This window comes from Aptenodytes forsteri, unplaced genomic scaffold, assembly GCF_000699145.1.
Source record: "Aptenodytes forsteri isolate BGI_AS27 unplaced genomic scaffold, ASM69914v1 Scaffold47, whole genome shotgun sequence".
In the NCBI taxonomy this organism is placed as follows: Eukaryota; Metazoa; Chordata; class Aves; order Sphenisciformes; family Spheniscidae; genus Aptenodytes; species Aptenodytes forsteri.
This window is the reverse complement of record NW_008794731.1, coordinates 8490-25394: the sequence shown is the minus strand read 5'-3', so window position 1 is coordinate 25394 and position 16905 is coordinate 8490. Positions and strand designations below refer to the sequence as shown.

The window sequence follows — 16905 nt, the reverse complement described above, 5'->3', positions numbered from 1 at the left end:
GAAACGTCAGACTGTAAATATTATTTAGCACATCTCCCCATGAGAAAGCACCCGGAGAGCCGACGGACAAAGCAGCCAGAGGGACGGGATAGAAGAGAGTATTTCAGTTGCTTCTCGCCTCAAGCTGCTGCAGGCAGTTGGTATTTGCCCGACACGTTTGTAACACGCACCCAAGAGCGGATTTCAGTACTGTTAGATAGAACGAGACAAGAACATTCACCCCATTTTCTCCCAAAGGAATGCTTTATTGACAAGTTTCCTCAGTCTTTATCTGTAAAGAGAAACAGCTCAATACCCAAGCTCCAGCAGTCCCCATTTCACCGGCTCTGTTCCTCGCAGGGAGGCCAGTTTCAGTCAAACAAGGAGCGCCAGTAAATGACACTCTACACTCCACCTACTGCCTAGTACATCTGCCTTCTAACATTTCATCCCGTGTCCCCAGGTCTGCAGAAGGAGGGGAGCAGGGGTGGGGGGAAACTGAGATTAATCAGCAGGTAAGTGTCAAAACTTGCTTCTCTAAAGAAGGGTCAGAGACGGTTCAGTCCCTCCAGGGCGGTAAACCACTAAAACTACCCAGATATGTACATAAGCAAGTCTAAAGACCTGAGTAAGTCCCACTTCGCCTCTAAGGCACAGAATTGCTCACTCTAGATATTTCTATGTGGAGGCACCTTGCCTGGAATAAGATCAGGCCTCTAAAAGAAAACTCAGAATTTTTCAGCTCCTGAGCAATGAAGTTGGACATCAAAAGGGCAAAACATCCAGCCCCTGGAGGAACTGGTTGAGCTCCGTGACTCTCTGCCAGTTTTGTAAACCAAGATCAGAGCTGGGGCTTTCAACTGAAAAACCCATCCAGCCGCAGTCAGATGTACCAGATGGAGGAGCCCACAGAGAGCAGAGCAGAGCAGAGCCCCTCCAACGTAGTGTCCGTATTGCTAGAGACAGCTTTGGCCTTTTTAATCCGGCCCTGTTGCTAGCAGCCTTCAGAAATTCTTCCTCCAAGAACGAAGGCATAAACTGAGAAGGGAGAAGCAAGTTTCATACACTCAGGAAACGGAGTGCACCACTGAATTTAACACAACAACTGGCTTATAAGCATGCTGCTACTACTGTATGATGCAAAACTCCACTGCTCAACGTCCAGCTTTATAACCCTTACGGTATTCTCTGCAGAAAAAAAGTCATAAACGAGTAAAGCATAAAGTGATGTAAGGCTTGCAATTCAGTTTCAGAGTCCAAGGGAGCATTTCCATAATATGATGCCGAAGCTTTTTTCTTTTAAGCTTTATTTCTTCAAAGTTCATTGCATTTAAAAATAAAGATTTTTAGTTTTGTTAAAGCTAGAGCATTAGTGTAACAACGAGGCAGCTGCTAAGTGAAGTTTCCCTTTTGGGAGCCCAGAAAAAAAACCCCAACTGTTTACCCCATTTACCAGACTACTCCAACGAGTGCCAGAGAAAACAGTAACGGGAGAAGCCTGGGAGCTCACCGAGTAGCTGCATGGCATGCCCTGAACAGAGAACGCAGGCAGAAGCTGAAGCTAAGATGCCCATGCACTTGGTTTCTCCAATAACTGCCCTCCTCACGCTGCTCAGGGCGACGTATCTGTTCCAAGTTATGTCAGACAAGGGAAACCTGTTTTTATCTATACCAGTGGCATTTCTAAGCTACTTTAAGGAAACTCCATCTTACATGCTCTCCCAAAAGGACAGCAGTGATACATTTAATCTACAAACTTTAGTGTAAAATATTATTTGTGTACAAAACTTTGCATTCTCTTTATTTGACTTGGATCCAGCAGCAGTGTCTATGAATGAATGATGGATCTCTCCAGACTGGCTCTCAGCCCCTTCTTGGATTCGCATGTTGTTGCTGTTGTGAAGATTTGGGAGGGAGGGGGCTTGCTCTTACAGTTGTGCACAGCCGTGCAAAGCCACATCGCAGGTCTAGAAAGGAGCGTTGTCTTGTGGAGGCTTGTCTCCAGTTCCCGAGGGGGAGTGGAGGCCGTCAGTGCTATTTTCCCTGCTGCCCACCACTCTGGACTGAAAGGAGAGAAGAGAGTTAGGATAACGAGAAACCACCACCGAGAATACCAAGTCAATTCCCCCTTGTCAGGGTCACCTACTGTAGCAAAGACTTCACATATCCGAGAAGCCATTTGCCTGAATACTAGTCTACAAGAAAAACACTGCAGAAATTCAAGTTTCTGCATAAGGCTTCACGCTGTATGTTTACAAGACAAAGCAGACTTACCTTTATGGTCCCAACTCTATCTTCAAATGACTTGAAGGTTGCAGAATTCCTTGAAGAAAGGAGAGGGGGAAAAAAAAAACAAACAAAGAACAAATCAAGACAAGTTAGTTCTTAACTAAATCAAACCGCGCAGCGTGACTGGGCTCTCTGGCCATTCCCGTGCAGTGACAGCAGCACCCAGAACGCTTCCAGCTCCTCACAGCCTTTGGCACAAATCTCTCGGGCACACCAGACAAGAATACCACATACAAACTCTGAAGGAAAACATTTATACCACGTGCAATCCGCTCAATTGCTCAAGCTAAAACGCTGAGGGAAACAAGTCCCAGTTCACTAGGGAATCAACACACGGTAAGTAGAGAAGAAACCAGCTCTTAGTTCTACAAGGCTTCCAACTAAGAGCATGCTGTCTTAAATAGTGAAAGGAAAAGCTGAAAAGGGTTTAAAACAAAGGCTTCGGTTTCCCATATTACATCCCGTGGGCAGGAAGGGGAAGTGCCATGTGCCTGTACCTATGGGCAGCTTTCATTACTACAGGAGTGATCACTTGCATCAGGAAATGCTCAAAAACCTAATAAATTAATCAGAGGATTTAATATGTCTAGCAAAGAAAACCAGGTCAATTGTTTGACAACCTAACAAGCTTCTTCGCTTGCGAATGATTCCAGGGGAGTGCTCTGTACCGAGCAATCAGACCGGGCAATTACTCATACAGAGCCGCTCTCCCCAGGCTAGGCTGCGGGAGCACTGGCAGCTGACTAGCCTCATCTCGGTTATTTTTGTTCCAAAGAATTGCTTTATATCTGCGCCCGTAAAATAGCCTCCGTCGATCTGGAACGAGGATGAACAGAGAGGAGGCTTCTGTGGGCCTCGTCCAGCCCTGGCAGTCGTTTCTCCCGCAAGGAGATCACCACCTAATGCACCACAAGGGCACGCGAGGTGGGCACTGAGCTTCCAGGCTGGAGACAGGGCGTTCCGGTCAGGATTCATTTAGGATTCATCTCTGTTATTAGCGATGGCCATGCCGTACGTTGCGAGAGGAGGACTGTAATCCCTGCCCTTCGGGGACCTCTGGAAGCTGCGAATTTCAATTAGACTTTAGTACAGTTGCGACACTGCGCTTAGTGCAAGAACAACACAGGTGCTAACAACCATAGAGAGAGACTGGGTAAAAAAACACCCTGAATTACTCAAACTGCAGGACGCGGTTACCCCATACTCCGAGTGGGGTCTGCTTAAGAAGGGAAGCAGTTGCACAAATCAGAACCAAAAACCCAATAATGACAGAGTCAGCTGTACTCTCCCACCGCCCCCACTCAGGAGACACGGGTATTTGCTACATTACCTCATCGCTGGCATACTTATCGAGTGGCGAATGGAGTAACTGCTACTGGGAAGCGTTCAGAATAAGGAGGAAAAAGTTAAATGACAATTTTAGACAGACACCGTATGCAAGAGCAGCATACCCCTGGTTCTTAAGCACTTACTCTCCACACACAGGCTGCTGTGGGCAGCCGAAGCAGTAAGAGGCAGCCCTCTCTTCCCTCATTTAACAGCTGCAGCCCAGAACTTAGTTTTCCAGACATAGGACAGTAAGCACAAGTATTTAACTGCAAACTGCAACTGTGATACAAAAGTCAATTACAGGGCATTGGTTTGTGGTAGGTTTCTCAATCTGTGTCAAAAGTGTAGGCAAGGCTTAAATAATCAGCTTCCCCTTTAACGTCTGCAAGGGCCTGGCATAGGAACAAATGCTCTTTTAGCAGCCTTGAAGAATATCTTACCTAAAGGAATGCGAGAAGGGGTGAGCCCTGGAAGGAGCCACGGGCAGCAGAGAGAAAAGGGAAGCAACAATCAGAGACTTGTGCAGATCTAAACACTAAATGCAGGGCAACTAAGCAGGGACATGGTCATAGGATCATGGGACAGCAGAGTCAACTACCCAGGAGGAAGCCTCTCAAAATAAATTACAGAAGCAAGCAAAAACCAATTACTTTTCATTAACTCAAGCCAAGCTAAGACGTTTTTCAGAGAACAGTAACGGCACCTACAGCAACTTAGAGCCAGGGTGCTGGGAGGGAAAGGAGTGGGTGTGCAACAGCAACCCAAAACATTTTACCTACCCCTATCCACTGCTTTCATGTGATTTTTTTTTTTTTTTTTTTTAGAGCATGTTTTCCTAAACTGAGGGTTTTACCAAGCGCTAGTAATTTGGTAAAGATACCTTCTTCCCTCATTTCCCCCCACGAGCTCTCATACAAAGACAGCATTGCTAGGACTTCTGGTTGAGAACTTCTGTTAACAGGAACCTGCAATGGATACCTGCACGTTACCTTGCCAAGCCTGCAGATCTCACAGTTACAGTTCAGAGAACAAACGCATCTCAGCATAATAAAAGATAAGAGTATCTGGATAAAAGGTATCATGTTTACCCCACAACCTGGTTGCCCATTTTGAGGTTTCAAGGCAAACTATTCCTCACCAGGTTACCAGATTTCCTTGTGTGATTTCGCAATGCAGTAGCATCTCAGTAGTCTGAAATAACAGACTGAGGTTTCCTACTTCTACTAGTAAGATTACCAGGATGCTCTGAAGGAGCTTCTCCTACCAGAAGCAGTGTTTTATTCCACTTGAATGTAATTTTTGTCTCTGCAGCAGGAAGCAGTCGCGGCAAGTTGGATCTGAAGTACTTGGCAGGGAGTACAAGGGCTTTTCCTTACAGCCAGAGCGAAGACGTTAGGCTTTGTGGTTTCATTTCCCCATGCATCCAAGTCAGCTCTCTGCCAGGGTAGACTCCTTGAAATGCTGTCTTTGCATGCGAAAGAAATTAACTTTCTACTTACTCTTGCTTAAAGGAGAAGAACACAGGTAACACATGCCCATGCACCATGCTACTCTCTGCAATACCACAAGCACTGGTTCGTTTGTTCAGTATCTTGGCCTGGACCTAGCAGTAACCCTTTTCCTCCTTTCATAAGGATTTAAAGTTTACAAAAATTCAGGAATTCACAGGCACCTTTGGGGCTCGGGCTAACATTTCATAATGAATTTGCTTGTAGTATTAGGTACAGCAGCAAACTTCATCAGACAACATGAAGTGTATTGGGGGACACAAAACCACAAAGCAAGCTGTTACCAACAGAAAGAAAACACTTGCAATTTTGCAGTTTGCTGGGATCAGTAAAATGCAGGAACAGAACGTCTAAAAGCCAATTTACTTTTTAACTGTAAGTGGAGATAACAGAAAAAGCTGAATTGGCCAAGATTTGAAAAAATCCCACCCGCTAATTAAGCTACATTTTCTCCCCTCCAGGCAAGCTAATAGGGCAACGGCATTAATACAGTTAGTGCACAGTTACCGCCTTAACTTCACAATGTCTCCTTACAATCCACAGCTATAACATTTAAAATTATTTTGACCAGAACACAGCAACCCTAAAGATTTAACCCAGGGACACGTTACTTGTATTTCACAGCATTTTGGTCCAAGCATTTTTAATGGCATTACGGCTACGCCCTCCATGCATCGGAGGCGTTTGTCCCATTCATCGCGCCTTCCTTGCATTTATCAACCGGTGAAGGCTGACTAAACAAGGAAATCCCTTCTGTTATCTCGACACTTCCAGTGATGGAAAATAAACCTGCTTTACAAGTGAATTTGTAGTGTAAGAGGAAAAAAGAAAGTACAGTGATGGCGGTTGCAGTGTAGGCTATGAGGCCCGTAACAGAGATCCTCTGGGAACAGAGATCATCCCCGCTCGTTCAGAGAAGTGATCACAACAATACAACAGACTTCACTCCTCATCAGCTCTGATCACGTATCAGAACACCAGAGTTTCACCTGGCAAGGGTAGGAAGTTGGACAGTTCTGGCAGAAACTTATGCTCAGAGTTAAACCTTATTCAGAATCAGAAATATCAAGACTTGAATGCAGCACAGGAGACAGAACTCTGTTTATATATGCATAGAAAAACTGAAAGTCTTAAAAAATCATTACTGTGTTCCCCCATGGGCCACATATACAAAGCAAATCCTGCTGAAATAACTTTGGCAGGGATTCCCAAGTTCTAAGACAGAAGCTGCCTCTATTTCATAAGACATCACCGAAGGTATTAGCTATAAAAAGGAAGGCAAGCGTTTAAATCGGTGACTAATGCTGAGCAGCGCCATTCCTGCAAAGGCCTGACTTGTTTGTAGGCCAGCTGACCATACAGCCAGTTTTCACTATGACTGTGTCAGGCCAGCTGTCACCAGGAGTAACAGGCACGCTCTTCACTCGGCCACGCGTCCCCTCCCTCCATCTGCTCCTGGGATGGCACAAACATTTCTGCAGCTACGCGGTGAACTGGATTCTCCCAACCCAAAGACGACAGGCAGGACCGAGCCCGTCAAAACGGCTTCTTCTGGTGGCAACACTGGTTCGGGAGTTCCCCCTTTGGTCCAAAAAGCACAGTTCCCATCCCTTTGCCACAACAGCCTGACCACACTGCAGAAGGCAAGCACCAGATTTACTTCACTATTACTAGTTTAGCAAAATCTGTTACCACCACATCTTGCGCCAGTATCGGTCTGCTGTGATTACACGTAAATCTCTTCTTCCAACAGACTAGGTAGTTTCCAAGAAAGAAAAATTAAAACTTGAATACTGGAAAGGGTAGGAAGCCAGCTAGTCCTCTGCCAAATTCAGAGAAGTGAGCTACTGAAAACACTCACTAAAAATTACCCTCCGGGAACACAGTAAATAACTCACTGAGGACAGAACTAGAATAAATCAGTACCATGTCATCAGAAGCCAACACGTTCTTACCGCTTGGATACTCCCAGCCACAGTGGAATAGGAAGTTCCCTACAAAGAATGACAGCTACCCATTCAATCCAAGGTCTGATACCTCATGTTAAATACAAGCTCTAAGAGTACTTCCTTACTAGCCTAGACAGGTTGGACATTCAGAATTAGCTCTCAGTTCCAAGAACAGCGTGTTCAAGGTATTACGTGTGAAAAACTTGGACATCACCATTAGTCTAAGAGTACTTCCTTACTAGCCTAGACAAGTTGTACATTCAGAATTAGCTCTCGGTTCCAAGAACAGCGTGTTCAAGGTATTATGTGTGAAAGACTTGGACATCACCATTAACGGGGAAAGCAATCTTCAGCTTAAATTTTCTGAAGATCGGGTAAATCACCAATTCTAACCTTCAACTTCGTACAGCTGAGAAACTCGCAGAGCAAGAACCTCAGCCAACAACCGAGGGAACCTTCCCCCCGCTTTCCAATTCAGAGAGGTTTAAATCTGCAATTACTTCAGCAGTCATCTGCTTAAGGAATCTAGATAACCGCCAACCACAAGAAGAAATTTTTGGTGTTGTCATGGTCTTCTGAATCAATTCATACCTTCCAATCCACACGACACACCTGTGCCTGGAAGGCATACTGCCCTTCTCCATGGAAAGCTGACACGCAGGGCTTGAAACTGCATGAAACGCAGCATCCAGACTTTGCCCCATTTTAAAGCGTAACAGAGCACAGGAGTGATGACCCCCTTCTAATCCTAAACAGTAACACTGAGAAAACACACCTCCATAATCCAGTAATGAATGGAAAAGGTAAACTCTAATACTGGTTTCTTACATATGACGTAAAAGCTGCAGTGAAACCATAGGACAGTGAAAAGGGGAAGGCTGCTAAAAATGTTCTGGCAGTTCTCCTAAGCCAAATCAAACTTAAATGCCTTAGAACAGGTTTTATCCCGTCAACAAGTCTTTAATAAGCATTTAATCTGTCCTAAACGATGACGTACAGGGCCACACAGAAGAAGGTAGTCCATCAACAGCAACGTGCTGCCAACTAAGCAGAAAAATGGAAAAAAGCCTAGTTATTGTCTAAAGCCTCATCACTGTTTGAAACCAAGATCAAAGCACCAGGGCGCAGAACAGAAATCTTACCTCATGTCACCAAGTTTCCTGCTGATAACAGAACCTACGTTGGAAAGGGCTGCTGAAGTCTTCTGTCCTGCCTGGGAAAGGGTTTCCTGGGTCTTCTTATAACTAAATAGAAAAAAACATCATAAATTGAACTAACGGCTAGGATCTGAAAGCAAGAAGCATCCCCACCCCCATTTTGAAAAAGGAACCCATATTAAAGGAAAGAAGCTAGGTTAGTGAGCTGCACTGACTTCACTGAAAAAGCCCCTTCCAGTCTTGCCTATATTCAAAGACTTGAAGTTTTAAAAAAGCAGCAAGTGTAGGATTAACCTTTCCATACACTCACTTGACTGTTTTGACCGTATGTTCTTAAATCTGACAACATTTGGTGGGTTTTGGGTTGTTTTTTTTTTGCAAACACAACCCCACACCCAATTTTCCACGTGGAAACTCTAATACCATAGCACGGTATCCTATCTGCTCTACAACTATCTTTTGGTCTCCTTGAAAAAAACAAGTCTAGGAACGTATTCCGTAATATGCCTGCAGCCTTGAAGAAGTTACAGCGTTTGTTGTAGTGTTAGGTTATGGAGGAAGGAGGCAAGACTAACATCACTGTATAGAAAAGAAATGCAGGAATCAGCATTATCTCTACAACTTGCAGTTTAGAAATAAATTGGTAGAGAAGTTTCCTATCAGTTACCATTAACCACAATACATAAGAAGTCTGACAGCTTGTGTTTGTCAGCTGATTACATTTGAGTTTATACCAAAGCTGGAGAAGACAGACACTTGAGAACCTTTGTTTCCTTCAGATGAGACTAATCTCAGGAACAAAGATTCTTTGAGCCACTTTCATGAACTCATCCTCTCTAAGCCGTTCCACAGTTGGTGATTAACATCTAGATTTATGGCATTCTTCAAATTATAAAAAAAATAAGACTCAGGCTGGAAAACAAGTTCAACAATTCAAGCCAAGTTTTCTTATTCCAAATATTTCAGCTTGAGATCACTTTTTTGCCTGACTAGGATATTTAGGAGAAGGGCATTATAAACAGCCTAACGTTCTCTCTCATGCCTGAGCTCCCAAGGCTAGAAGCACCATGATGACAGCTGACTTATTTACATCTCATTCTCTCCAGACAGAAGTGCAGGAGACAGCACCACAGCACCTGAACTCCATCCAAGCTATAGCAATGACAACATGCTGGTTTGTTTGGTTTTTTTGTTTAAGACCACAGCCAAGTATTTCTGAATCAAGGATGTACACGAGACTTGTGCAGAACAGGGCAAAACCGCATCAGTTTTACCTTCCCTCTTTCTGCTCCTGAAAGAAAATTCCTATAACCTACACATTTTTCAGACCAATTCTGCCTGAATTCAGTGACTCCAGAAGAACCTGAGCGTGCCTCGATAGCAAGGCCTCACTACTATTTCTCCACAGCACAATCTTTTGCGAGAAGTAGTCATCTCAGGACAATGTAGGAGTTAACTGGTCAGCATCGACGCTGCTTGCTCTTACACATGCCTTGCTACTGCAATAACTATGTTTGAACCCTAGGGCCAAAGCTGCTTTGGAAGAGGAGGATCTCAATCCCTGCCTTCAGCAGTCAGGCTCCTCCCTGGCTGACTGAGTCCTGTCATGGGATTTGATTTACAGCTGCCTAGCAGAAACAAAGACCTCGTGCTCACTGAAGTATGTTGCGCTGACCCTACGTCCGCTTCGCACTCAACTCTGAGATCAGCATTGAGCACCAGAGCAGCGATGAGAGGAACGGTTTACAGACCCAAAGGACACCATCATGCCATGCACACGCTGCAAACTCCCAGGTATTACGTCTAGCTTCAGCAGACAAAGGCCAGAGATTTTCCAACTGTATTTTCCACACTTGACAGCAGTATTCTTAAGACAACTGAAGATCTAGCACTCAAGTGCTGCTCCTTCTGCCTGAGCGTGCTCCTTCATGATGCCAACGCAACTGTTTGTGCTGACACAGTCATCTAGATCAAGGAAACGATCCGGCTGACACATAAACTTGGAAGAACAAAAAAAAAAAAAGACAGCAGCAACCAGATCAGTTCGCCAGTCTAGTGCTGCATCCACAGCTCACACACACGTACACACCTCCACCGCTGCAATGCAGGAGGCAGAGCCGGGAAAGTGCAGCTGAGATGAGAAGCTCTTTAACCCAGAACTGCCATCAGACACACATGTGGAGCTGCACCTGTGACAGCCAGGGATCAGGTTATACAAGACTTTAATGCAACTTAACTACGCCCAGCCCTGACCTAGAAGTTGCAACTACCCTCCTGCAAGAGACACGGCCAGGTTTACCATGACTTTAAATGCACAATCACTCACTTTCTTCCCTTAGCACCAGTACGAAGCACAATAGAATAATCCAAATCTGGGAGTAATAAATATGAGCTCTGATTAATACCTTGCTCTACTAACAGGCAATTGGCTGCAGCAGAAGCTGCAGAAATGACCTCTTCCCTGTGGTGTTCATCCTTTGGTATTCAAACATTTCATTGCACCCCTCTCCTATAAACCCTGACAGGGAGGAGCCAGACCTGCACCCTCAAATCCTCCTTTATCTGTTAATGCCAGCTCCCTCTCACTTGCTTTTATCCAGCAATCACCATTTGTGCTGTCTGGCTAAGTACACAAACCACCTAAGCCATGTCGCGTCCTGGTTACAATGAAACTGGAGCTAGGGACAGATTGGGCTGATTTCTGTCCTCTATGCGCTGCTTGCAGAGGGCAAGGCTGTGGCCCGGAGTGGCAGCTACCAGGAAATTCAGCAGTGCACAAAAGCACCATAAGGTCACGAGTTCGGCCCATTCCCAGTTCAGTCAGGATGCTTGTTAGTTATAACGCCGAGAAGCTCAAACAACAGGAAAGAGGATGCATTTGCTTAACAAACCCAAGACATAAGAATAAAACCTCATCCTTGGCTTTCTTGAACTTGACTCTTCGCATTTACTGAGCTTTAGACAAAGGAAGTAGAAATTCCATTTTGTTTTCCGAAACGTTGCTCAAATCTTACTTTTCAATCCCCTTCACCTCTCCGTTTTCATCAGCATCTACCTTGCTAGCGTGAATTGTCACTCTGTCTAGTGCCAAAGCAAGCAGGAAAACTAGCGTGCCACTGCTATTCAGGCCTTAAGTGCTCACAAAAGCACGCTTCCGCCACATTTCTGGCACTTATTAAGTGCAAGGAAACAGGTATAACGAAAAGTTTTCTATTCTAGCAGGCACACCCAGGGAGGAACTCTGATTAAACACCGCTGGAGTCAGCCACACTGTCAGCAAGCATAAAACCCAAGGTCATCCTATTTAGCAAGTGAAATTGTGACAATTTACATCTTCTTAATCTAGAAAACATACATGGAACATTGAAAGTAGAATCCGCATACTTTAAAGTTTTTTCTGATACTCCTACTTTTTATCTCCGCTCATCTTTCACCCGTCTTATGAAGAAAACCTTCTATTCACACACACTGCCAATAACAAGCCAGCTCAGAGGACTGAATTTCATACCCACCCCAGAGAACAGGAAAAGCTGGCTTATCTAAGACCTACCTTGCCATGGTTTAAATCAGTTCAGGAAACAGTGACACTACCTGTATACTGTGGGAAAGATGCAGTGAGAAGGACAAAGGCCAGCTTCCATAATACGCTTCCATAATTTAGTCCAGATGAGAATTTAATTTCAGGCATTTAATAAAAACACGGCTAAGAGACCTTTGCAGCCAACAATCGGAGTATAACAGCTGCGAGGTTTAAGCTGTTCAAGTCTATTTGGGGCCCCAACATGACAGAACAGCTGCCTCGGACACCGCAGCTCTATTTGTTCTCATCAGGTACCACAGCAAAAAGAAAAGCTCCCGCTCCCTGCAGAGCATGGTGAGGGTACCAAGGAGAGGTCGGCCTGGCTATTCCACAGCTTGTCAGCTGAAGTTACAACACGTGTCACACAGGTCTCGGCTACCCGGTGGCTTCAGCCAGTTCTCCTCTGAGAGCAGGCAGGCATTTGAAGAATATCACTTGGACCACCATGAAATCATTCAAATACTGACCTGAGGAAAAGCTCCCTCTCCCAGAAGAGGCATTTATTGGGTTAAAAAAGTGAAAGCTAGAAAAGAGAAATGTTTAAATAGATCTAGTCAAAGCAAAGGACTGTAAGCAGGGGCACAGAACATTAGTGGCAGCAGACTGTCATGAAAGCATTTGTTAACGCTGAAGGTTAAGACACTCACGCTTCTGATTGAGTTAATTTTTCATTCCAGTCCTCCAGTGTGCTGCTGGCTGAAAGATATCTACAAACACAATGGAGGTTAGACACAGTGCCAAGATTCATGACAGATGCTTCTTTTGACACTTTGCACATTATTAGTGTCTCTTTACACTTACAGTATCATAGCCTTTATTTCTCTGACAATAGCTTCCCCCTCCTCTGTTACAGCCAGAAGGAAAAGAGCTGCTGTTCCAGAGGCGGGGAGACACCTAAGCCCCAGTTTCCTTCTTATTTAAGCGCGTTCAAACACTGCGCACAAAGAAACAAAGCCTGCAGTTTAGAAGGTGTCAGGAATTGAAAGACTTTGCATCATCTGCTCCCTTCCTACATGCTGCGTGGCGGCTATGTATTAAAAGCACAGAGCAGTGAACTGAGCTCAAGGCCAGAAAAATCTGACTGCCACACCCAAAGCTGTATTTTACCAATATAGCATGACCTCGACAAACTGTTAAACTTAATTTCATTTTCTAATCTTTAGAAATCATGTTTCTCTACATACAAAGCAGCACCTTAGGGGCCGTGAGAATTAACACTGGAGGTACAGAACAAATACAAGTACTACAGAGCGTGTCTGCTACCAGCTCAGACAACACGCAGAAGCGCTCAGAGGAGGTGACATATCATGGGCAGTTCACGTCACCCTCAAGTGTAACTCCCCCCAACTAGATCCGTGCCACCCTGCCTAACGACGGGATGCTCCCAACCCACGTTTTCGTCTTCGCTAAATAACCATCCCCTTCAACACAAGGCATAGAAGGGAGGGACTCTTCAGTGCAGAAAACATTCAAGGGCGCCCTTACGTTCAGCTATGCAGCAGGAATCAAAATGATTCATGTCCAATATGAATGGAGGTCTGATATAATTAAAGAATATATTCTAGAGACAAAAGTAGCCAGATGTTCTTTGTCCGCACTTCTCACCTGCCCGTACATACTGCAAAGACTAAAATTCATGGCTTTCTAGTGTTGACATCATCAAAAAGGTTCACATACATCAATGCAGAAGAGCCACTGCGTGGCGGCTTTCAAAAGCGAATGTATGTATTTGCATTTGCACAGCCCCTATTTCCAGCTACAGGTAAATGCCCCTCAGGCATCTTCTCTCCCCTGTGGCCGTACAGAAAGGCAATAATCAAACTGATTCCTACCACATCCGACGATGAGAAGAGGAACAGTTTCACAGTAAAGATAGAGGTTCACTAATAAGACATCCGATCACAACAGACTAACCTACCAACGACCAGCTAAAGGGAAACTGTGGTTGATTTTTTCGCCTTTTTTTTTTTTTTTAAATCAAATGTGGTCTGGTAACTGATTGGAATTTTTCTTCTGCAATAGCAAGACCATGAGAGAGACGATAGCAGTAACGTTTACTCATCTCCTCTGCAACTGAGGGATGCTTATAGCTGGAAGCCAGGCATGCTGCTAATAACAGGCCTGCTTCGCCATGCCTCCAGCTCCCAATCAACCCCCGATGCCTGTGAGAACAAGTAGCAGCACAAATCGGGGAACGCAGCAAGGAGCAAGGAGGTGTTGCTGAGGAGCCCGAGGCACTCACAAGTCAGACTGTGTCACTTTGTCATTCCACTCTCCAAGTTTCTCAGATGTTTTCACATAACTAGAAACAGAAAGTGTTAATGAATATATAACTTTAATATTCTTTTTTTTTTTTAGAAGACAATGACACAGATTTCAGTTACAAAGGAATAATAGAAATCGGGCAGGGACGTAGGAGGGAAGATGAGGAAAAAGGGAAAGAATAAACAGCGAGATGAACAGCTCAACGATCTGGTCTGCAGTAGCACCGTCAGTGCTAAATTCCAGTTAAGTTACACGAGACTTTTTAGACCGAACGGTATCGCTGTGGGTACCGAGAGTCCCTTACATCCAGGCACAACCGCAGGGCCAAACTTACCCCTTCGACTCCCCTTTTGGCACTGTCAAGCACTGCAGTGACCATGCCCTTAACGCCTGTTCAGGAACAGTCAGTCTAATTCCAGATCTTCTTTAGGCAGAGATGACTCTGCGTAACACACGCTGATACTACAGAATTTTTTCCTAGGAAGTGCAGGCTTTTTAATTCAAGCTATACGACCCGGGAAATAGCTTCTGAACTAACACTACGCAGTAGAGCTTTGAAAGTTCTTGCACTTCTCTTTGAGCCCGAGTTCAGAACAAGGTAGCAGCAGCCTACGTCTCAAAGAATGGGCAGAAATGGGCAAACTGAACTGTCAAGCGGTGATCTAGATCTCTAACATCACGGGAAAGAGCATCCAGCAACAATTTATCCAGATCACAGATATGTCAGCATAAACAGAGCTTTCATAAAGACACTGACGCACGACAGCAACGAAATAAATAGTTTTAGGTGCCTTTTAGTCTACATACCCATCAGAGCAAAAGCCTCCAGCCACTTGGAAGAGCCCTGGAATATGCTGCTTGGAAATAATTACTCGGAAGTCATATTTAAACGCGAAACGTGCATCACAGGCAACACTTACGCATTGGAGACTTGGACATCGTGCCAGCTTTTAGACAGGTTTTGCTTTAACCCATCCAAGGGAGTCAAACCCAGCTTCCTCTTCAGCTCTCCACAGTGCCTCTCTTTAGCAGCCAGAACTTGCCTGAGAGTACCAATTTCTTCTTCAACCTGAGAGAGAGTCAGAGGTTTGTCTTAAATCACAGTTCGGTAAAGTTCTGAAAATTAGGCCAACTTCCTACCTCCCTCAAAACTCGCAAGATTTCGTTTACATGAATATAAAGAATTGGTAGGCGCTTGGGGCGCGTGCAGGGCAATTCAACTGAACGTGAACGGTGCTGGAACGGGAGGCCCACAGCTCAGACTTCAATCGGGAAAACATCCACACCCGTCACTGTCCTGGCGATTCAATGGCACCAAGATTAACAGAACTCACTTCTAGCGTTGTGATTTCAACAGTAGATAAAAATCAGTTGCTAAGCCGTATTAACTAAGGTTTCTTTCTTATGATTCTTTTCCTCCGATGTCATTAAAGCCAAGAGTTTTTCCTCAGAGGTCTTTCTTACAGCATTTTCAAAGCGCTCTGCAGTTGTTTCCAGGCAGAGAGGGTTCGCGTCTACTTTAACTGCGGCTCACCGAGACCTGCGTGACCACCCAGAGCGGCGAAGCTCTCCCTTGCTACAACTTGCAAGTCACAGAATCACCGCGAGAGTCTCAAATGAAAGGGGGGACCACAGAAGGGCAGCTGCAGTTACCTCCAGCTACGTTTCAGACAGAAATCATAAACGGACTTTAAACCCCCAAAAGTGCCCAAAATTTAGGATATTACAGTACAAACCCTCAGCTCTCCAAAAGCATATAGGCGCCAAAAGTAGCCGTCTGTAAGGGGTAATAAATATTTAAGACAAAAAGGTAGAAAAAGAAAGCACATTAAGCGCGCCGTTGTTTCAGCTTCCTAAGGAAAAACGAGTTTCGTTTGCACACCACTTGCCTAAAGTGTTTTCTCGCTTCAAATGAAGCCAAAAGCCTAGATTAAGCTCACGGCATCAAAAGCCACTTATTTCCTCAGAGCTCTAAATTAAGTCGCTCTGGGAAAGAGCACGCAACATACTGCAGCGTTTGAAGTATCTGCCAGCTTTGTGCGTTTTAACAATTAGCTGAGAGATCCAAAGGTAACACCACCGCGGAATTAAAAAAAAACCACCACATAAAAAAACCCAAGTCCTGCTCCTGTGGCTCCCGCCCGTTCCTTCCCAGCAGGCCACAGGTGCCCCCCGCTGACAAAGGCGAGGCCCCCCCGTTACCTTGGCAAGCTCGGATCTCAACTCCTCCTCTTCGGCAACAGTCAGCCCCTCGGGCGCGGAGGTCCTGGCCGAAGCCGCGCTATCCACGGGAACATCTGTCATGGCATCCGACAGCAGACCCTGCTCCTGTGGCTCCCGCCCGTTCCTTCCCAGCAGGCCACAGGTGCCCCCCGCTGACAAAGGCGAGGCCCCCCCGTTACCTTGGCAAGCTCGGATCTCAACTCCTCCTCTTCGGCAACAGTCAGCCCCTCGGGCGCGGAGGTCCTGGCCGAAGCCGCGCTATCCACGGGAACATCTGTCATGGCATCCGACAGCAGACCTTTGTTGGGAGAGTTAAGGTTGATATCTGCCACAGACAAGGAGCAAGGTTGATACCTGCCACAGACAAGGAGCAGAGGGCGGACAGAGTCAGCAGCCAGCCAGCGAAGCACGCTGTGCAAACCCGGGCGGTGTGACGGGAAAGGTGACGGAAGGGGCTTCACAGAGAGGGGAAGAGAAACCTCCAGCGGCCTTTCCTCCCCGAGCATCTGCCAGAAGCGACAGAAGCACCGGGCCCCGCTCGTCGAAAATAGCTCCTCTGCCCAGCAGCGGCTGCTAAATGCCCGCAGGGCCCACGGGAACCCCGGGGGGGGGGAACGAGGCCTGGG

General features: G+C 45.6%; 1 protein-coding gene across 5 annotated transcripts; it reads right to left on the bottom strand.

The window, feature by feature from the left end:
* Window positions 1–224: 224 nt before the first annotated feature.
* On the bottom strand, window positions 225–16598 carry TPD52L2 (tumor protein D52 like 2). 5 transcript variants are annotated; one of them, XM_009273883.1, is made up of 7 exons: window positions 16259–16375; window positions 14977–15125; window positions 14034–14093; window positions 12439–12498; window positions 8197–8298; window positions 2254–2302; window positions 225–2042 (listed from the first exon to the last, which is right to left on the bottom strand). In XM_009273883.1, the coding sequence occupies exons 1-7, from the start codon at window positions 16358–16360 to the stop codon at window positions 1947–1949; spliced, it is 618 nt and encodes a 205-aa protein (XP_009272158.1). In that variant the 5' UTR covers window positions 16361–16375; the 3' UTR covers window positions 225–1946. The 5 variants fall into 5 exon arrangements, with proteins under 5 accessions (XP_009272158.1, XP_009272161.1, XP_009272159.1 ...); XM_009273886.2 differs by lacking the exons at window positions 14034–14093; window positions 16259–16375 and adding an exon at window positions 16459–16598; XM_009273884.1 differs by lacking the exon at window positions 12439–12498.
* Between the last annotated feature and the right edge of the window lie 307 nt (window positions 16599–16905).